This window comes from Amphiprion ocellaris, chromosome 5, assembly GCF_022539595.1.
Source record: "Amphiprion ocellaris isolate individual 3 ecotype Okinawa chromosome 5, ASM2253959v1, whole genome shotgun sequence".
NCBI lineage: Eukaryota > Metazoa > Chordata > Actinopteri > Pomacentridae > Amphiprion > Amphiprion ocellaris.
In genome coordinates, this window is record NC_072770.1 from 8,165,205 (window position 1) to 8,188,538 (window position 23,334).

General features: G+C 41.9%; 1 protein-coding gene across 1 annotated transcript in view; it reads left to right on the plus strand.

Moving 5' to 3' along the window:
• LOC111582809 (uncharacterized) overlaps nucleotides 1-23,334 on the plus strand; it is a 51,240-nt gene that overhangs the window by 627 nt on the left and 27,279 nt on the right. Inside the window, exons 2-5 of the mRNA XM_055010616.1 lie at nucleotides 3,594-3,660; nucleotides 5,439-8,166; nucleotides 15,834-17,713; nucleotides 19,226-19,241. Of these exons, the coding sequence (XP_054866591.1) occupies nucleotides 5,467-8,166; nucleotides 15,834-17,713; nucleotides 19,226-19,241 (4,596 nt within the window). The 5' untranslated portion in view covers nucleotides 3,594-3,660; nucleotides 5,439-5,466. The remainder of the gene's footprint in view (nucleotides 1-3,593; nucleotides 3,661-5,438; nucleotides 8,167-15,833; nucleotides 17,714-19,225; nucleotides 19,242-23,334) is intronic.

Here is a 23,334-nt window from a genome sequence, read left to right on the forward strand (position 1 = left end):
CCCAGATGGACAGGTGTTCAAGGTGTGCGACGGTTCCCATGGAGACGTGGTGTGGTAGCTGGTGATCACACTGTTCCCTCACACCGCTTTAATAGCGACTGCAGCCCTTTTCAGTCATGGAATCTGTAAAACTAGTCATGTAAATGTACAATTTTAAACAATTTCCTCAATCAGTTATCACAGTGGACATTTTCCCGTATGCAGGTAAACTGTTTTACCCACTGAGACACCAGCACAACTACAAAAAGAATTTGAAGAACTGATCAGTCTCACTTGAAATATAGTCAGATTCACTGTGGGTTTAAGCTCAGCGTGGTTTCTGTGTGGGACTGTTCTCTACAGGAAGCAACAACAATCCGAGCAGCAAACTACCACACAGAAAATTTCATGTTGGCAGCCGTGATTATTATTTTTTTTTGTAGTGAATTATCCATTATAATGACAGTTCTCATCTCCTTGTGTGCAAATGTTCCACCAAAACAATCCCATGTTACTATTTTGAGGGAACATTGAAGCTGCATCCTTGGTTTCACTCCATTCATGACAGATGTGATTGGTTCAGTTAAATTTTATGGCAGAATGATGATGAGGTGCAGTCAGACCATTCAGTGCTGCAGAATGAGCTGGCTATGTGAGACTGATTTGTAAATTTAATAGCCAAAAAATGTTGTCTTCCATTCAGATTGTTATTTACAGTTGGCCTGGTCTCATAGCCGGATCATTTTGCAGTACAGAATGGTCTGACTGCACCTCATTATCATACTGCTATAAGGGGAAAAATGCTCTCACTTGTTTGTGTTTCTTTAGTCCATACAGTCATCGTAGGCTGAGCTACATGAAGGCTTCAGCCATGGTGGTGCTACAAAGTAGTGACTGGGGAATGGTTTTGGTGTAACGCTTGTTTGCAGGGATATGAAAACTGTGATTTAAATGGCTGATTTACTGAAAGAAAAAACTCTGTGCCTGATTGAAATCCACAGCTAAATTTTAAATTTTCAGTGTGTAGGTTGACGCTCGGAGGTTGAGTGAAGCAAAGGGGATTTTGTAATTGGTAACACAAGAGATGGAGGAGAAAGCGGTTTGACATGGTTGGCCGCTGGTGAGTGTATAACTGCAATCTACAGTCCAATCCCTCTGTCGCTTGCTGCACCTCGAACATATCAGCTCACCTGCCACAAACACTGTAAAACTACTCAGTTTGAACTGGAAGGAAGAATCATGATACAGAAAACCGCATTTGTTCCTGAAGTTTGAAACCCTGGAAGTCTAAATCTTTGTTTTTGATATCAGTACACAGAAGTTTCACTCAGCCATCATTTGACTGCTTATTTCACTGATGCTAAGTCTTCTAGCATATAAAAACATAAGATGATGTTAACAAGGTAAAAAAAAAAAAAAGATTTTCACCAGAAATAGTCCAGGAACCACCAGGAAATGATGTGATTTCTTGTGATTCGTCTTTGCTGATTTGTAAAATAAGAGCTGAAAATGCACAGAGACCGATGTTCAAAGTGTGTCCTCTTCAGAACTTAACGCAAAATAATATTTATGCATGCAACGACCGTATGAAACTGCCCAAACATTCACATAACCGGGTGCATGTCAGAATGGGAGTGTAGCTGAGTTTGGTGTTTCTGTGAATCAAATGTTGAACACGGAAAATCAGTAATTTATTTTTGTTTGGTCTGGATCACGTCACTGGAGCTCTGTACAAGCAGAGGCAGAGATCTGAAATGGATGGAGAGGTGAGGAGTGGAGCACACAGCTATAGTTGAAGTTCTCATCATATAAAAGGCCTTGTAGTTTTCAGAGGCTTCTATTTGTTGTCTGAGATTTGAGCTCTGACGATGAGTCCATCTTCCTTGTTCTTAAACAGATTCTCTCTTTGTGTTTGAGTCATTTATAGCGTTCCGCTCTTCTCGTTCAGTTTCACTTGTTTTTGCTGTGGCCAATTATGTTTTCCGGCTTCAAACTGAGAAACATTAGCATCTATTACCTCTCTGATCATGAATTTGCTGTACTGAAATTTTCTTTCTGGCTGTTTGCCGGAGGTTGCTTTCTGTCTCTTATCAGCTCCTGGGTTTTCCTGTTTATGTGAGTGGACGATGACGCTTCAGTTTTCGTCTGCCTCTCAACACGAGTTGTTTCTGACTATATTAGCTGTTGCTGTTTCTTCTTCTGCTCCATTTTATCCTCTTGTTGCTGTTGTTTCACAGATTGTTGGTAGTTTGACACCAAGAAATGATGAGACGAGTGGACGCCCAGGTTTGAAAATCCATTTTGAAGTACCAATTTCAAAAAATACCAGTCATCTGCCAGTGATTTGTCTTTGCTGACGTTGAACGCTGCTCCCACTTTATGACGATGATGATGTTGAGCATCATGTTGGAGATTTTGGTAAGCTGCAGGTAGCAGCGTCACGTACAGACTTTAAGGGTTTGTATTTTCATCATGTCTCAGGGTTTTGTTTTCTGTTTTGACTGAAGTGTTGGTGAGTTGTCCATTTTCGATGGGGAGGCAGAGGATTGTGGGAGCAGCAAGCATTGCTCTAACTGCTATTGCTCAACAACATGTTTTTTCAGCTTTACCTGATGTGTTGCTCTGCACTGCATTGCTTTTCACTTCTTCTTCTGATCAGCTGCTTGTCTTTGATGCTGTGCTGGTAATCAGTTGCTGATGTTGCTGTGGTTTACATAATGCTAATGTTGCTCTGGTTGATATAATGCTAATGGTCTTGTTGACATGATGTTAATGCTGCTCTGGTTTACATGTAACTGGCATTGCTTTTGTCAAAATGTTGATGATGTTGCTGTTACTGCTCTGGTTGATAAGTTACTGTTGCTGCTCCTGATGCAATGATTTGCTGACAATGATGACGATGTGTTGCAGATTTGCTGGTTGACATGTTGTTCATGTGGTGGTGAAGTGCTGCCTGCTGTCTCAGACATGCTTGAGGATCCGGGTCTCTGTGGTCTTGCTGGTCACCAGATTGCCAGACAGGCCCTGGGTTGTTGCTTTGTATTTGCCAGGTGTTGCTGATGGTTTGCCAGCTGGTTTTTGTTCATGTACGTGCTTGCCTGAGTTTCTGCTGTGGAAAAGCATCTCTGGTTCTGTCTTCAGGTTTCTACTTTACTTGTTCTGAGGAAAGATTGAGTGTAGCTTGATTGTTTGTGTACACAGAGTGTTTTAGTGACAATGAGGGTTGGTTTTGGATATGTGTGTCATTTTGATGTCAGGAAGTAAAGCTTCTGCTGTCTGAATAAGTTGTTTATCTGCTATTTTAAGAGTGTCCAAGTTGACTTTCTTTTGAGATTCGAGTAGTTGTCGGTGTTGTATTGAGGTCAAAGGCGTTTATTTATTTATTAGGCTGAAATCATACATTACACAATACTTTGCTGACTTTTAACACTGTCTTGCGTCTGATTGAGAGCTAGCTGTTGACACTAATACAGAACAACCTGCTAAATGCTGAAAACACCCAACACGCTGGTCACCAGAAGCTAATGTAAACCCTACTGCCAGTCTGTTGTACAGGTTGAATTCCATCAAGATGTTTTGAACAGGAATGTTTGTTTCTCTGACCTTTTCACCAGGTTTCAGTATCCTGCAGAAATCCTCTGTCTGTTACAGTGAAATTATACACACAGCTTAGTTGCATTGGTGAGTTTCAAGTTGCATGAGAATCATGAAGGTTTACTATTGCACGAAATATGTCACACTGAGCGAAATACACAAGCAACATCTTTGTACTGCATGGTAGACAACAACGAAGCTTACTTTAAAGAACTAAACTACAAACAGCTTCTCAGTTCTGTACAGAGGTCAGTAAACAGATCGCCTCTGCTGAGATCGAAGCTTCAGTACTCTTCAAATGATTTGGGTTGTACAACAATATCATCTAATATTTCATCATTTATGTCATGTTGAAAAGATTCCAACTTTGTAAATGGGCCTAAGATGCTGATACTGTATTCATCGAGCATTTCATTTGAAGCGTACTGATCTGAATTTCCAGCAAAATAAGTTGAATTATAAAGCTTGTGTTATCACTTTGAGCTTTTTTTTTGAAACACACAAGGAAAAGGATCTCACACAAGGTATGTGAAAGGTCTGCTGAAACCTGAAAACACTCGCTGGATATATTACAAGATCTGTGAGTTGTTATTTCACAAATCAGACTTAATAAGAATTTATAGTGTTACCTGGCCCTGGTGCATGCTTGCTGTAAAAACATTTTTAATTGGTATAGATACCTTGCGTGCAAAAGGTTTACGATGAAAGACATCACAGATGAAAAATGTTTGTGTTTGTTTTGGCATGTGAAACACATTTTAGCCTGTTAAATTGCTCTAAATTTGCAATTTATAGCTGTTGAGGAAATAGTGTACCATGCATCAGCACAGTTTGGTCTTTTCTTTAAGCCTTCCTTTTGATACCTATGCTTTCCCCTCATTTATTTCCTTTCATGTATTTTTTTACAGCACAAGTTACTGGACACTGAAGCTATGCTCATGTTTAAGGTCGCTTCTGTTGTGTTTTTAAAAAATTATGAATTTTCATTGAGGAACAAGTCTCTAAAATTGAGTAGAGGCTACCATTTTAGCTTAGCTTTTTGCCAGTTTTCTCTAAATTTTGCCATATCCCTTCTCCCCCAAATACCACTGGTTTCCAAATGTTCGAACCCAAACTTAATGTATAGAGTTTAAAATGGTCTCTGGGTTATTCTGAAGAAGCTGTAATCTAAGGGCCAATTCACGCTTTCTGCATCTATTTATGTAGTCCAATGTGGCTTTTGAAAGCAGATGTTTAACATGATTCTATTTGTACTACAATTACAGATAGGTTTGCTACAAGGACAATGGCATTCACCCTCATATTGGGCACAAAAACACACAAGATACACCAGCTGGTTACAGATTACGCTGTTGCACCGTGTTAATGTAATTATTCCTGAGGTGTGCCAAGCATAGTGGGCAGACTTGACACAGAATTTCTGGAGAAAACAAGAGTTCCTACTGTATTTGGGCTCCATCAATGGAAAGCATGTATAAATCAAAGCTCATCCAAAGTCCTACAGCAACTACTGCAATAAAATCTCTTTTTTTTGATGAATTATCAATGTTTAGATGATGGAGAATTTCCTCCTACAGTCTCTCTTCTACACAAGCATTTGTTTTAGGCACCATCTCTTTTCCTTGTGCATGTGTGGTTGGCCCATTTGCACTGCAGACAGTCTGCACTGTCTCAAACTTGGGTTTGGATTTGGGTGGATGACAACATTTACATGTACCCTTGCGAATGCAAAAAACATGAATTAAGTTGTGTAAACACCTCTATGGCCTGCAAATTCATATCAAAGTTTACTGAGAAAACATCTGGAAACCACTGGTCTCCCTTTTCCTGCTCTTTATCTGATAATAGTGTTGCTTTCTCCCCAGGTTGTAGGGCTGTTGTTTAGCAGTCAGTATGGCGGTAGTCATCAGGCTGCAGGGTCTGCCCATAGTAGCCGGCACCATGGACATCAGACACTTCTTCTCTGGCCTCACCATTCCTGACGGGGGAGTGCACATCGTAGGTGGTGAACATGGTGAGGCCTTCATCGTCTTTGCCACTGACGAGGATGCTCGACTTGGGATGATGCGAACAGGCGGGGCCATAAAGGGGTCCAAAGTGTCACTGTTGCTTAGCAGCAAGACGGAAATGCAGAACATGATCGAACTCAGCCGCCGCAGATTTGAGGCTGGAGCAGGGGCTGTGGAGATGGCTGCACCCACAGCGGGGAATGTTAACCGCCAAGCGGGCACTGCCCCCATACCCACAGTGCAATCTGGCCCAGGGGGAAGAAGCGGTAGCCATGGAAACCAGGGCTTCAACACCACCGCCTCTGTGACAGCAGCGAGCTCATCTCAGGAGCCGCCGAGCAACAAGGCAGCTGCCAGCCTGGCCAGCGTAGTGCCCAGCTTCCCCAATAGCTACAGCTCCGCTCCGACAATCACCACAGCTCTGGCTTCACTCAGCGCAGGTCCCCCACCCATCCCTCCACTTCCCAGCATGCCTTCCATGCCCCCAATGCCCACCCTTCCCACCATTCCAGTTCCTCCACCAGTGTCTTCCCTCCCACCTGTCCCTACTGTCTCCCCGCTGTCCCAAGGTCCTCCAGTGCCTCCAATGTCCCACCTCCCCCACATGTCCTCACTGCCTCCCTTCAACCCCTCCCTGCCTCCTCCAGCAGGACTGGCTTCTGGCCTCCCTCTTGGAACCCCCAACCCAATGCTGTTTAACCCACTCTCCCCTCTGGCCTCGCTAAATCTTCAGGCCCACATGAAGGTTGCAGCTGCCGCTGCCACTGGGGTAGGCCCGGCTAATCCCGATGAGCTGTTTATTCTCCTGCAGAACCTCCCGTTCTCCTGCTCAGAGGTGGAAGTCAGGGAGTTTTTTCGGGGTCTGGGGGTGGATGGGGTTCGCCTCCTGAGGGACGGGCAGGGTCGGCCAAGTGGCAGGGCTATGGTCAAATTCTTCTCACCCCAAGACAGTTTTGAGGCTGTGAAGCGGGGAGGTGGCATGATGGGCCAAAGATTCATTGAGATCACTCCAGGCTCTGAGCGTCAATGGGTTAGCCTCAGTGACAATGGGACAGGTCACGTCCCGCACAACAGCAGCAAATCAAATAACAGCAACGAGTTGCAAGACCAGCAGCACCGTCGTAGTAATGCTGGGTCAGGAGCCAGGGACCAGCGAGGAAGGTCGCGATCTCCCCATCGGCAAGAGTTTTGTGTCTATCTAAAGGGCCTTCCTTACGAGGCAGACAAGAAACAAATTATGGAATTCTTTAAGAATCTGGCCATTGTGGAAGACAGCATCTACATTGCCTATGGACCCAACGGTCGAGCCACAGGGGAGGGTTTCCTTGAGTTCAAATCAGAACAGGACTACAAAAGTGCTCTGGGTGCTCACATGCAGTACATGGGCACCCGCTTCATCCAGGTTCACCCAATAAACCGAAAGGGAATGCTTGAAAAGATTGATACCATCCGCAAACGTGAAGCAGCACAGGGGGATGGCAAGAACCAGGATGGCTTTAAAGCTCCCAGGAATTGTGCTCACATCACCAACATCCCTTACAATGTCTCCAAGAAAGATGTTCGTGCTTTTCTGGAGGGCATCGGACTCTATGAGGACACCCTGAAGGTCCTGACAGATAGCCATGGCAACGGTTTAGGGCAGGCTATCTTTCAACTACGAACTGAGGAAGATGCCCGCAAAGCCGAAAGATTGCACCGTCAAAAACTCAATGGCCGTGATGCCTTTGTCCACCTGGTGACCTTTGATCAGATGAAGGAAATTGAAAGAAATCCTCCACCTCAAAACAAGAGGGGCCAACGCAACCAGAACCAGCAGAATCATAACCAGAACCAGCACCAGCAAGCCCAGCCCAGTTCCCAACAGCCGCAGATCAACCCATTTGCTGGGATTAGTGGGGAGGAGTTTAACTTTCTCAGAAACACCATGGGGAACCTCAACAATGCCCCCTTCGTTACTCCATTCTCAGCTCCCGGGAATGGGCTGGCAGGCCCTCCTCCTCTGCCCCCGTTAGCTGCAGGGCTCGGGGACGTAAATCTGGGAGTAGCTCCACCTCTAGTTGCTGGTCTTCCTGGAGCGCCAATCTTGGAGCCACCAGGTTTTCGACCTGGTTCTGCAGGCGGAGCTCCGTTTAGCCAAGATGGGCTAAGAGGTTTGGTGCCCTTTGATAATGCCAACAGAAAAGGAAGTGGAGGAGGACAGAATCGGGGAGGAGCCAACAACAACCAGGGACGTCCAGGGAGCGGGGCAGCCGGCGGACAGCAGGTGTTCACTCCTGGAGCTGAAGGGATTCGCAACCAGCCGGCTCCCGGAGGATCCAACAATCCCAATGGTCAACGTGGTGCTGCTGGTCCGACAATTGTAAAACTTCAGAACATGCCATTCACAGTAACTGTTGATGAGATCATGGACTTCTTTTACGGTTACCAGGTGCTGCCAGGCTCAGTCTGCTTACAGTTTAGTGAAAAGGGCCTGCCAACTGGTGAGGCCATGGTGGCCTTCCAGAGTCATGAGGAGGCTGCTGCGGCAGTCATGGACCTCAATGACCGACCAATTGGAGCTCGCAAGGTCAAGATAAGCCTGGGTTAATACCCCACCTGACACAGACAGACTGTATGTAGGATATTACAGCTACCTAGATTAACCATCTCAGTGAAACAAAGCCAACTCAATCTGTACCAGATTCTGGACTAAACTCAACAGTCAGAAACCCAGTTTAAACCTTGCCCTATCCACTGTCAGTCACTATTGAAGCTCCTGCCCCTGAGTGTAGATATTGGCAGGTAAGCCCCCCGCCCCACAGTCTGTCCAGTAGGACTGTGGTCCAGACTTTGCTCTTGTCTGCAGCTGCTTCACTGACTTTGGAAGCACAAACTGGTGATGGCGCAGCTTTTTGTCCAATCATGTCGGAGCTGACAGACTTATCATGCGCACCTGTTCTGTTGCTATGGTAACATGATCACTGTATAGTGGCTGACAAACATTGTTGCTGTGCTGCTGTGGTTTCAAATTTTCATCATGCTCTGTTGCTACGGTAATATCTTAACCTGCTCTGTTGCTAAGGTAAAGTGATGAACAGCTATGACAAAAATTTGTATGTTCTGTTGCTATGGTAACCTCTTTACATTCTCTGTTGGTATGGTAAAATCTGTTGCAATGCTTAAACATGCTGTAGATGAAAAGCCTTTCTGCTACAGCGCTTTGTTGCTATGGTACAGTCTTCACATTCCATGTTGCTATGGTAAAATTGTGATAAGCTATGTTGCCCTGATCAAATGTTTATGCTCTGTTGCTATGGTGAAATGTTGACATGTCACATTGCTGTGGTAAGAAACTACACTGACATCAAGCTCTGTTGCAGTTGTAAAAGGCTGATACTGTTATGGTAAAAATGTCAACACGGTTCTCTGTTGCCATGGAGAGGATGCTGGATGGACAGATTGCTGAATCATGTTTTCTTTTGTAGGGCTGCTGAATTCTTTTCATGTGTCTCCTTTTTATGACGTTGCTGTGTTTGAACAATGACGCCCCAAACTCCTCCCTTTTCCACAGCACATGCTCAGTAGATGTTTGGACTGTAGAGCATCGAGATGAAGTCTGTAGTGTTTTTAGTTTGGTATCTTTTTTTTGCTGTATGTTTGGTAATGTTTTGGATGTTTACCACCTTAAAGCTCCTTTTTGTTTCTATTGTCAGTGTGAACAAACTTGTATGATGGAATAACCATACATGATGTGGAGTCTCCTTTGCTTTGGCTAATAAAAGGATATTCCTCACTGCGATCAGCTCTCTCTGACTGCCTGGTCTTCACTGTCTGATGATGGAAACTTGTCTGATGATGGGTTAAGGGGTCTCTGCTTTCTTTAGGTTGGTTTCATGTGACATCTTTAATGCGATGTGAGATACATAAAAATTCAAGTTTGTGCTTCAACTAAAATGAAACTACCACCTCATCTCACAATTTATTTGTGTCTTGCCTGGACAGCTGCTGCTTTCTGGCTTGCAGGATCATGAATCTGAATTTAAATATTAAATTTCCATGATTATGTTAAACCTAACTGTTAGAATTATGTTGTGTTGGCATATTTTGTTATTACAAGCCCAGTTGAGTAGTTTTTGTCTGAATGGTTCCTCAGCAGTTTTATCCACCTACACATTGATGATAACAGCTAAATTAGCATAGAAGCTAATGGCTTGGCAGTATTTACCACGGATTCATTTGAATTCTGCATGATAACAGAAGAAAAAATAACGTTTATTCAGCAGATGTTTTGAATAACTCCATTAGGAAAGAGTGAAAATCTTTCTAGAAGAATTGGGGCAATTTTGTGGGGGAAGGCATCTGCAGAGAAAGTGTCTTTAAAAAGCCCAGTGCAACACTATCAAAGACATCTAAAATAGTTTTTATTTTTGGATTCATTCAGATCTTTGCTCCCGTACAGAGCTTTGTGCTGCTGATTTAAATCATAAACAACTACAGACAAGAGAACCTGTTTTTATTGAACATTGTCCTTTCTGTAGTTGAAATGTTTCCATACAACTGATGAAGGCTAATGGACACAATGATAAATTAGTATTGATCAAAACTGAGATCATGTTCATTTATCACAATTATTCATAGATTTTTAGAGACAAAATATTTCTATTGGATATTAACTTTTCCATAAACAGAGTTCTGCTTTCAGTTCTACGTAGTGCTACATTCCTGCTAATCTACAAATCTGTATCAAAAGCAGACTTGAAATAATCCTCAGCTGAATTCAGAGTATTTCCTAGCGCAGCGGGCCCCAACAACTGGGCCGCACAGAAAGAATAAAAAGTTTTTTTCTATTTTGTTTCCGGCATAGTCTACAGGCTGTTTTACTTTGAAAAATGACTAGACCATCTTCCCGTCACTTCCGTCTGTACTTGTTTTCCACCATTAAATGAAGTCGTCAATCCAACCCCTGCCAAAATTAATTAAAAAAACACATCTCTGGAGAGCTTCTTTGAAAAGGGGGAGAGGCTGAGACTGAAGAAAAAGTAAATACATATTCAGAAATAAAAACTAATTTCATTAGGGCACATTTTTAAAATAAAAATGGTTATTTGTTATGAGCATGATGATCGGTCCGTAGAAAATTGTCTTGCTTGAAAGCGGTCTGTGTTGAATAAAAGATTGGAGACCGCTGTCCTAGAGGGTGAAAATAAATTGAACCCAAAACTCCTCACTGGCTGAACATCCGTTTATCTACACAAACTACAGTTTCCAGATGTTCCCTAAACACCTCACAGTCATCAGTAGAAGCTGCTAGTCGTCTGTGCTCAGAGAAGCTTCTAGTCTCCATCAGTGACTACAGCAGTTCAGACCGCTGAGAGATCAAACATTAGCTTAACCCCTTGACGCCGACCGTCCTGAATTCGTATTGTACCGCTTTCATTCTGACTGCAGCTGAGATAGTGTGTCCATTCCTCCAATGCCAGTTTGTGCATATTCAATACGTACCGTGGAACCTTTTGCAAGCACTGGTTTCTCATAGGACCGGTCAGAGTGGGACCTAATTATTCTAAATCTATTCTCTGTGTAGTAGATAAATTAACAATCTCCACTTAATTTAGCATCAACTGGAAAGCAAAAGCAAAATAATTATTTTTTCATGTAAATGTAAATAAATTCAGGCATCAAGGGGTTAAAAGAGTAAAGTGAGTTCTAATGTCAGATTTGCCTGAAACCAGAGGATTTTTTTTTTTTTTATATGTACTTCAGCCATTTTTGTCACCAAGTCTTGTTTTCTCTCCTGTTCCTGCTCATGTTGCTGTGGAGCCTTGCAGGTCAACAAAATCCTGTCTTTTAAAGTTTTCTTTTTTTTTTTTTTTTTTTTTTTAAAAAAAAAGAAGCTCTAAATCAGACTAAATGATGTTCTATCAGACTTCTCTTATAGATCAGTCTTGCTAAAGGAGACCTGTGAGAGCTTTCTTGATGTATCAAGTAGCAGAAAAAGTGTAGCCTGATGTGCTTCAGTTAATTTAATCTTATGTCAGTGTCGTTACTGAAATGACATACCATGCAACTCTAATACATCATGTATTATTCAGTATTTAGAATCATTAATGTACAGACAAACGTATAAATTCATGTTGCAGCTGAGAGCAGTTGTTTCTGAAATATTGTTGAATTCCTGCAAAACTTTAACATCCAGTTGTATTGTGGTTACAAGCAGCCAATTCTCAATTTTTTAATCAGAGTTATGGATCAGAGGGAATTGTGTAAAACATATTGTGATGTGTTCCAAAAGTACTATAAGTGGGCATAAAAGGAGTTTACTATCACCTTCAGGTGGCTCCAGAGTAACCAAATTACTTATCTGACATAAAGTCTTATAAATTAAAGATTTAAGATGAGGATTTAATAGTCAGGTTGTCGAAGTAAAACAAATGTCATAATCTAAGAATTGTCCTTCATTTACTGTTTTCATCCTAGTGTGATGCATGGAACAGAGAGAAGAAAGCAAAAATGACAGGGACAAAGCAGGGCTGAATAGGATGTGACATAGCAGCTTTGTGACATAAAGATGAAGATGTGATAACAACCTTTGTCACTTGATGTGCTTTATGCTGCAGTTCTTTCCTTTTTAGTTCCGTCTCTTTAATGAGTGTAGAGAGCTTTAGTCAAAGAAGTGGACAGCATTAGTGGATGTTGTTTTGTCTGAAGAAGAACTGTCCGCTTTCAGGAAATGGTTAAACTCCAAGCAGGTACAAAAACAACCCCCTGTGCATGCATTGTTGGCGTTTGTGTGTGAAAGAGATAAATAATAAAGTGAAATGAAACGCTGCAGAGAACAGGCTGTGTGGAAAGATGAATCTGGTGTGCAGAGAGAAAAGAGAAAATGCACAAATATCCTGATGACAGATTTGGCTTCTGCAGACGTGAGTGGATGTGAGTCTGAGCGGAGAGTGTGTCGGTGGGTGTGACGGAGGTAAAATTATCGCTGAGTGACTGCTGCTGAGCTGAACCTTCCCGATTTATAGGCAGACTGAAGGCAGAGGTAGCAGGTGAGTGACAGACACAAAATGTGCTCAATTTAAGCTAAATTGCAGATAATTGAGCCTGCAAACCACCATCATCAATTATCTTTAGCCTTTGATGGGAATAATGTACAATGATGAGTAACAAAAAACAGAGATAGTGGCTGGAAAGCAGTAGGTGGATGATAACCACCAGTAGGTCATAGATAATGGTCTATGGATTGCAAATGGAGGCTTGTAGACAGTAGCCTGCATCTGGTAAACTGTAGACGGTGTTTTTGGAGGGTTATATATGACAGGAAGTGGCCTGTAGCTGGTACAGTACACACCATAAATGAAGACACCTCTGTGCAGTATCATCACTCAGTAACTGCATTAATTTTAAGTTGAACGGTAGAGTATTTCCTCTTACAAACAATCAAAAATAAATACTTTAGATTTAAAGCTCTGGCCCAACAAAGCTGAATCCAGCTATGATCAATGAAACTAAACTGAGTCCACATGTCTAACTGCTTGAACATGGTTCTAAATGAGCTGTAAACAGCAGAACTTTCTCAGTTTTGGACCAATAAGTTGTGTCTATGGCTGCATCATGGCTCCACATGGAAAAGAATTGAACAGATGAACTGAAAAATCTGACTGAGAGACTTTAGTAAGATGAAAAAGGATCCAGGAAGGTCAACTAAACATCAGTGAACCACAGTGTCAGCAGTAATCGGGAGGTATAGGAGGAGTCATAGTTAGTTCCACTAATCAGGACTGCAGTGGTCGTCCTCCTAAATTGACTCCACAGACACTGAACTACTTTCACAGTCTAGCTGTGAAAACAGACGGCAGCTGCTTCAGACTTGGTACAGGCGTTATCAATGGAAATCAGAGTTTGTGTGAAGCTCAGATGGTGTGACATCCACCTCTATGAATGGAGGACAAGCAAATAACCTGTTTTGAAGTAACCTTCAAGATGAAATGTTTGCTAGACAGCATAAAGTGACTCTTGATAAATGTTGGAAGCACATTTTGTGGTCAGCTGAGACCAAGGTAAATGTATGGGACTCAGATGAGTCCAACATGTTTGGTGTGAAGCTGACCAGGACTACACAGTGAATGCATAGTCCTGACAGAGAAACACAGAGGTGAAAGGGTGATGAGATGAGGCTGCATGAGTGTTAACGGTGCTGGAGAGATGATATTTATAGATGAACGTCTGAGGATAAATCAAAGCACTGGCTGATGAGATGAACGTTGAAGAAGAGGAATATTCCAGCAGGAGAACCATCCGAAGAACAAAAATCACAAGAGTTTCTACAGAATAACAAAGTGAAAACTAAGGCATTGAGAGTGATCATCAAAGAGCAGCTGAAAACAATAGTGTGTGAAGAATGTGAGAGCGTGACAAATTCATGGACTCTGGTGTCCGTCATGCTGAAGATGATTGAGTCTATATTTAACAATAAAGGAGGAAGTATAAAGTATTGAAGAAATCAAAGATTGGAATCTCGGTAATGAGAGCTGAACTGACTTTCAATGCATTGAGTTCCAATGGAAAATCTAAACTCTTTGGTTTTAATTTGACATCAGAATAAATACTCTGCTGTTCAACTAAATCAGCCTTTAGATGGTTTCCGGCAGATAGCAGCATTTATATAGTACATGGTGGCATTTCGTGACTTTATTTCCCATTATTTTCCAGGCCCATGCAGGTTTACTGGTGTGTTTTTAAAAAATGAATGAATTTATTTAATCCCAAGCAAATCTTAAAAGTAAAAGAGTCAAAAAAATTTTTTTTCCACATTTCACATGCATCTTTACAACCACTCTGTTGCTGTTTGAAGAACCGTATTTGTGATTTTAATGGTTAATTTAACAGAACAAAGCATGGCTTCAGTTTGTTCTCCGTCTAATAGATTTAAACATGTTTCCCCAAAATTCAGAGCGACATATTTGTGATATTTGTGTGTGTGTTATTTCAAGGCATTAACAGGAGAATATTTTGCCATTTTTCCCCTCAGGACTCTTGTTTATCTGTTTCGGTCTCTTCTGTTCCGTTTCACCGGGGATGTGATGCTCTGCAGCTTTTTCTGACTCCTGTGGTTCTGCTGCAAAGGATGAATGAAGTCAAACCGTGTTTTTCTCTACGGCACGGTTGCTGTGTTCAGTTTGTTGTTTTCTCTTTTCTTTAGTGCTTCATCACAGATTTGTTTTAGCTGCAGCAGCAGAACCTCATGCTGTTCAGCATTAATGCACAGGAACTTTGACAGATACTTGAAATGTGTGATCAGTTTTACTTTAAGGTGAAAATCTGGAATAAAGATCTTACTGGTATTTTCTGGAGGTTTCTTCCTCGCTGTATGTTGTAATCAGTGACGTGCAGTCAGGGGAGGCAGGTGAGGCCGTGCCTCACCTGTCATCACGGAAATATCAAATTAAAAATAAATTAAACAGTTATATTTATTTAGTACTTTAAAGTTCTTTTCCATTTAACTTCGCCATTTTTTGATTTTTTTTTTTCAAAATCGCTGAACTTTCACATTTACCGTTCAAATACTAAGTAGAGACGAGCGGTGAGGCAGCAGCCCGCTGAGCCTCACCATGGATTGCGCAATGACTATGCTAACTGCTGGCTTGCTCTGCAGTGAGACCGCATTGCTGTCCCTCTGCATATCGCTATTAAAATGTTCAAACACTTTTAGTTTATGAACTAAATTTCTACAGTTTAATTGGTGTATATAGTTTAATTGGTACAGTGTTTATTTTATTTTATTTTTATCAACAACTGTATGTGTGTAACATATTCTTGCGCTGAGCGATCATAAAACCGCTGCGAAGAGGCACTAGGTGAGGCACGCAGTTCTTCTGCCTCATGACAGGGGGCGCTGGTGATTCCAGAGATTCCCTCGGCTGCAGAATAATAGAATTAGTGACAGCAAGCTACAGTAAACAGTTAGCAAGTCAAGTGCAACCATCCATTTATTTTCTCGTATTGCTTGGCCTTATTTTCAAAATGGAAGATTACATATCTAAATTGAAAGAATTTTCTAAACTGGACTTTCAATCGAAGCAGGAGATAATAATTAAAGGAAGACCAACACCGGAGCTAAAAAGTTTGCTTCAGACAACGGGACAGAAGACCCGTTCTTTTCAGACAGACTGGTACACACGAAAAAGCTGGCTGTGTGGATGTCCAGCAAGAAACCGCCTTTTCTGCTTTTCCTGCCTTCTTTTCTCAACTTGTGACAATGTCTGGACTCAGATGGGATATTGCGACCTGAAGAATTTACAAAGAAGCCTCATCAAACATGAGCGGTCGACCGCGCAAATTCAAAGTCAAATCGCGCTAAAAACGTTCGGGATGTCCAGGATCGACTTGGCTTTGGATGAACAGCGAAGACTCAACATCAGCATCCACAATGCTAAGGTAAAGGAGAACCGAGAGATTTTAAAAGATCTCATCAATGCCACCTGCTTCCTTGCCAAACAACAGCTGGCATTTCGTGGAAATGATGAAAGTACAGGCTCTGCTAATCGTGGCAACTATGTTGAACTATTACATGCTTTCGCTGAGAAAGATGACAGGCTAGCGAGACATTTGGAGACATCCACTGTATTTTCTGGCCTGTCTAATAGAATACAGAACGATTTAATCGAAGCAGTTGGTGATGTCATTAGAAATGACATTAAAAAGGAGATCGGTGCAGCCCCATTTATTGCTGTAGAAGTAGATGAGACCACAGATGTTACAAACCAAGCTCAGATTTCGGTCATATTACGGTATGTAGCTACATCTGAAGCAGGCTGTGAGGTGAAGGAAGCGTTTTTGGGCTTTGACGATGTGAGTGAGGACAGACGCGCTCCTGCCATTGCTGAGTACGTCCTCGGAGTGTTGGAGAAATATGACTGTGCTGACAAGCTTGTAGCTCAGACATATGATGGAGCCGCTGTAATGGCCTCAGAACTTAATGGTGTGCAAGCTAAAATTAAAGAAAAAGTGCCCGAAGCCATGTTTACGCACTGTTACGCACACAAACTGAACTTGGTGCTCTTGCATTCAGCGAAGTGCATGCCCGAATGTCGCACGTTTTTTAAAACAGCTGAGGGACTAGCGGCATTTTTCAGCAAGTCCACAAAGCGCACTCACTTGCTGGATGATGTTGTAAAGCGCCGTTTACCCAGAGCAGCACCTACAAGATGGAGCTCTAACTCCAGGCTGCTGCAGACAATAAGCATGCACCAAAATGATCTGCGCACGTTATTTCGGGTAATTACGGAAAATCCCGACAGCTGGGATAATGACACGCTGATGATGGCAGCAGGATACGATCGGTGGCTGTCAAAAGCATCAACATGCTTTCTCCTTATGGCGTATGAGGACATTTTCAATGAAACTGACGCACTTTTTAGAGTGCTGCAAAACAAAGTGATGGACATTGAATATTGTCTTGTACGCATCCGCGACACTGTTGCAGCTCTCGAGCGCATGAGACTGAAGTTCGACAGTTTCTGTGACAGATTTGAGCAGAAATGCAGCACACTGGGCCTGACAGAGAGTGGAGACAGACATTCGATTAGATGTGAACGAAAACGAGTGTTCTGTAACATTCTGGAGAACATAAGCTGTCAAATGAAGGCCAGGTTTGATCATTTTGGTGAGCTGGCTTTCCTTGGTTTGGTGGACTGCGCAAAATTCGGTGAAATGTCCCAAAACTTTGATGACGCGAAACTGCAGAGCCTGTCAAAATATGCCAGATTCTTTGACTTTATGAAGCTAAAGGCGGATCTCGTTGGACTGTATAGCTCACAAACGGTGAGGGATGGATGTAAATCTCCTGGACAGCTTCTTAGCTTTTTGGCCCAGAAGGATCTCATTGAAACTGTTCCTGAGGCGACAAAGTTGCTCCAGCTCGTGCTCACCATTCCAGCTACTACAGCATCGGTGGAGCGGTCATTCTCAGCACTGAAAAGACTGAAAACATACAGTCGGAACAGGACTGATCAAGGACGACTTTCTTCACTGGCAGTGATCTCCATTGAGACAGAGAGACTTTTAAAACTGAAGAAAGATAAGGAAGGCTTCTACAAAGAAGTTATCGATGCCTTTCTTCAGAAGGAGCGGCGCATGGACTTCATTTATAAGTAAAGGTAACATGATAATAACGTTTTTTTAAAATTCTTTTTTTCTATGCTACAGTTTGTATATGTAAAGAATGCTGACATGACATTTTAAACAAAACACGTTAACTGTTGCCAATCAAATGGTGAATAAGCTACTCTGTAGAGTTCATATGTTTGTAAATCTGGCTGTGATGACGTCAGTGCCTCACCAGCCATGAACCTCACCGCACGTCACTGGTTGTAATCACCATTTATGATCTGCATGATGAAGCAGCAAGCAGGATGAGCTGAGGAGGACCTGTGCGATAACATTTTCTGACATAATGTGGTATTTTATTATGACTTTCATTACATTAAAAGTACCAAATCTTGCTTTGTAATGGCAGCAATTTAATCTTCTAACATTGCTGCTGGCCATTATTATCATTAAACTACTTTATAAATGTGAAGTGGTTCAGGGATGTGTTGTGCAACTCTTTAAGTCCCGCCTCTCTTTGCAGTAGTGATGGTGAAATCTAAAATTGGCGGTGTGCTATTCATTTTTGATTTCATTTCTCTATAAATCATCTGTCAGACTTGTGGTTTTAGTGAATATGTGTTTGTTGGGTTGGAAATTTCTCATCCGTGTCTTTTGTTTTGTTTACCTTTCTATCTGTTAAACACAACATATTGCATTAATGGAGGTCTGTATGCTTGACATGAAATCTATCCAGTTTGTTTGGCATATTTGTGTTTGGAAGGAACACTTTCAGTTCTACAGGAAATATTTAGGCCTTTTTTTGTTGTTACTGCTGTGTCCTCTTTGTGTTATTGGCTTTATGCACTTTGCTGTCTTGTGATTGCAGTTTGAACTGTAGCTTTGTACAGTGTTGACCATAACACTTGCTGCTGAGGCTGATGTAATGAATTGTGGCCACATAGATTAAAGTTAGTAGAGTTTAGTGGAAGTAATTATAAAATGTATATGTGTATAAAGTTTATGTTGGATTGAAATGTGATAAATTAATACCATACAGTTTCATACAGTAAATAGAACATTTTGTTTTGTGTATTAAGGTTATTCACTATTAGTTGTGGTGAACAAAATATTTCAAACTCGTTTCTTACTTTAAAACGTTATTTCAGTTTTGTAATGTCACTTTTGATGTGGTGTTTTATTTTGAAGGAGTGCAGTCAGCAGTATTGCTGGTTGAAACGTCACTTAGAGGGCGTGACTGACAGCCGCCCTGACCAATCAGAATGTGGTGTTGCCGCTGCTTGTCCAATCAGAGAGCTGCTAGTCTGTCCACCACTCCCTGTTAGCTGGAGCTTTTGAACGGAGTCGAACGGTGACTTTCTGCTTCAGTTTCAGCCACAAAACGAGCTCCAACTGCGGCTTGTTTTCAGTAAATACTCTACCGGAGAGCTCAGGTAGCGGTCAGCGGCCTCTCAAGCGTGTTTAAGCTGACGCAGAAGCTGTGGTTTGCTGTCCGGAACTGTGGGAGTGGTCGTCCTCCGTCTCGCTGCTAGTTCCTGCGGTCTGAGATAAAAATCTAACGGCTCTGATAAGGTGATTTACACAGTTTTTATCACAGTTTACCTCAGTGTAATTATCTTTATTTGTGTATGTGTGTGTGGAGAGAGAACTGGAGTGTGTTGGTGAACTGTGGTAGATTACCGGGCTGGTTGGTTTAAGTCAAATCTCCATTTAATGCAATGCAGCTGCCTTCAGGTGCCATCAGTTTATGGAGGAAACATTCTGCTAACAGTCAAAACTCCACAAACAGTCTATGTTACAGTCATAAAATGCTTGTACAAGCTCTGTTACAGTCATAAAACTATATACAATCTCTGGTAACAGTTCAGGTGTGGCACGGTCACTTGACAGCTTTCACTGTGTAATTGCAGCAGTGATCAGTCAGCTGAGCAGTTTGAGGTCAGGTGAGTGTAACTATGTGTGTTCATGATAATATGTCAGTATATTGTGATTTAGTTTAGAAAAAATGTAATATACAACACCATTCAGAGAGGCCAGCCTCAGTTTACAGCAGGCCTGCACCTTGTATAGTTTCAGTTTGACACGTTTGTGTAAAATAATTCAACTTTTGCCGCTGGACACTTAAAGAAAACCGTTTTTCCATGACTTGTATACAAAAAAGAATAATTTACTCTGATTTAAGGCTTCTTGGAGTTTTTATTTAAAGGACACAGAGTTTGTTGACCTGCAGCTCAAAGTTAAACAGGTGAGAAACTCTGAAAAGGAAGATTTTGCTGCAGCAAAAACCAAGTCAGGGGTGTAGGGTTGCACATTTAATGGAATATTAACCGTGATTTTGCGTTAAGTTAACCTAATTGACTGTGATATTGATGTCTAAAACCCCTCTGCTTGTAGAAAACAGTCTTTGTAGGTAAAATCACCTGATTTCAGGTAAATCTGACATTAGGGCTCGTTATTTCAAGAGAAAATGACTTGAAATTTGTCCAAAATGACTCATAAATAGTCTGAAATACTTGAAACCTATCCAAAACAACTTTAAAATTTGCCCAAAATGTCTCAGATGTGACTCAAGATCTTTCCAGGATGACTGAAAAATTGTGCAAAGTCATTATTAAAGTTAAATTAAGTAAATTTGACATTAGAGCTCCTTATTGCATTATTGACTGTGAGGCATTCAGGAACATCTGGAAACTGTAGCATCCATTGGTTAGCAAATGTTCAGCGAGTGAAGAGTTTAGGGTTTGACTTCATATGTACACTATATTGCCAAAAGTATTCGCTCACCCATCCAAATAATCAGAATCAGGTGTTCCATCACTTCCATGGCCACAGGTGTATAAAATCAAGCACCTAGGCACGCAGACTGCTTTTACAAACATTTGTGAAAGAATGGGTCGCTCTCAGGAGCTCAGCGAATTCCAGCGTGGAACTGTGATTGGATGCCACCTGTGCAACAAATCCGGTCGTGACATTTCCTCGCTCCTAAATATTCCATAGTCAACTGTCAGCTGTATTATAAGAAAGTGGAAGTATGTGGGAACGAGAGCAACTCAGCCACCAAGTGGTAGGCCACGTAAACTGATGGAGCGGGGTCAGTGGATGCTGAGGCACATAGTGCCAAGAGGTCGCCAACTTTCTGCAGAGTCAATCGCTACAGACCTTCAAACTTCATGTGGCCTTCAGATTAGCTCAAGAACAGTGCTTCAGCAGAGAGCTTCGTGGAATGGGTTTCCATGGCCGAGCAGCTGCATCCAAGCCATACATCACAAAGTGCAATGCAAAGCGTAGGATGCAGTGGTGTAAAGCAGCCGCCACTGGACTCTAGAGCAGTGGAGACGCGTTCTCTGGAGTGACGAATCGCGCTTCTCCATCTGGCAAGCTGATGGATGAGTCTGGGTTTGGTGGTTGCCAGGAGAACGATACTTGTCGGACTGCATTGTGCCAAGTGTAAAGTTTGGTGGAGGGGGGATTATGGTATGGGGTTGTTTTTCAGGAGCTGGGCTTGGCCCCTTAGTTCCAGTGAAAGGAACTCTGAATGCTTCAACATACCAAGACATTTTGGACAATTCCATGCTCCCAACTTTGTGGGAACAGTTTGGAGCTGGCCCCTTCCTCTTCCAACAAGACTGTGCATCAGTGCACAAAGCAAGGTCCATAAAGACATGGATGACAGAGTCTGGTGTGGATGAACTTGACTGGCCTGCACAGAGTCCTGACCTCAACCCGATAGAACACCTTTGGGATGAATTAGAGCGGAGACTGAGAGCCAGGCCTTCTGGTCCAACATCAGTGTGTGACCTCACAAATGTGCTTCTGGAAGAATGGTCAAAAATTCCCATAAACACACTCCTAAACCTTGTGGACAGCCTTCCCAGAAGAGTTGAAGCTGTTATAGCTGAAAAGGGTGGACCGATGTCATATTGAACCCTATGGATTAGGAATGGGATGTCACTTACGTTGATATGCGAGTCAAGGCAGGTGAGCGAATACTTTTGGCAATATAGTGTATATCTTCCAGGAGAGGTTCTGAATTCAGTTAGATTATTTTCAGTCTGATTTTGATGTATTAGCAGGACTGTAGCACAACATGAAACTGAAAGATCTGAATATTTTAAATGTGAAAGTTGAATAATAAAATTGACTCTAAAACCAGTGAATAATTGTGATAAATATTTGTGATAAAATATTAGTTTATATCAATCCTGACTATCATTTTGTCCATAATGATGCAGCCTCTGTCAGTTTTTTGTCAATATTTATTATTCTATGAACTATTTCAGATGTGGGGTTTTTTTGTTTGTTTTTTATAACCAATTTTACAATATATGAAACCGGTTCCGTGCTGTAGAAAGTTAATTTTTTTTGCCTTTTTATAATGCGATTCTTAAAAATTTTCTCTGCAGATACACTCCCCTACCTGATCATTCTTTACAAATAGAGTTATTCAAATCATCTTCTAAAGGTTAATGGATAATATTTGTTCAAATATTTGGAAAAGCTGCTGCTGAAGGAGATTCTGCGAAGGCTTCATCTGTTTATTCAGCGTCTGCTGGAGGATCGTCAGCCTCTTTTACATGTCGGACAAGATAAATTTGTCTAATTTTATAGTTTTATCTGCCACAGAGGGAAGCTGGTGCACCATTAAATGAGCTAAATTTGTATCAGAGAGAGAGAGATGATAAGCTCACAGAGGAATAATGGAGACACTTGAACTCTTATACTCTACTATTTATGACTTTAACTGGTGTCACAGCGACTTTGATCTGAATTGTTTTGATGCAGGACTGAAGTTTGAAGAAGCTGTTCAGTGGATCGGCTGTAGTTTTTGCAGAATTATTGTTTTATTGGTAGTGTTTAAACGTGCTTCTGCTGCTGGAGACATTTGTGGTGAATCAGCCGGAAGTTTCAGATTGAAATGATGAAGTGCTTTTGTTCTTCTTCTGTCTGCAGACTGTGATAATAATTACATCTCATTTCAGTTAGTCGGACGTCAGTGTTTTTAGGCCCTTCTTGATCATCTACAGTAGCTTTAATATATTAAAAAAGCCATACAAAATTTTGTCTTCATACTATGAATATTTTCAGAGTTACAAACCCTTATAGTACACAGGAATGGGTCCAGATTTTGCATTTTTTAGTACTTTTCCTGTTATTTCTGAGCCTCAGAACTTCATCAGTTCACCAGATAAACACATGACATTTGAGTTCTGTTAAAAACTGTGACCAGATCAGTTTTACATCCATCCAGGTGTCACAATCTAAGGGTGCTTTCACACCTACGTCTTTTAGTCCGCTTAAAGCGGACTGGAGTCCGCAACACCTGCAAGTACGGTTCGTTTGGGCTGATGTGAAAGCATACCAGATTTTTTTGGTTCGGACTAACGAACCGCACCGAGACCACTTTCGGGAGGTGGTCTCGGTGCGCTTCTATGTGAACTCCAGTTCGGTTCGCTCCTGGTGAAAACACAAACCTGTCTCGATTCGGACAGGCTTGATGGCGCAGCAGACTTTTTGGTCTACGGGAGCTTCCGTAGCAACCTGCACAGGGAATTTTGGGAGGCGCAAAAAAACTTGCGCTAGCTAAACCACATTCTCCACACGAGTTTGATCGAGAGCCTGCGTTTACGATGAACAGGGGACAAACTTAAATGCCTTGTTTTGTAAA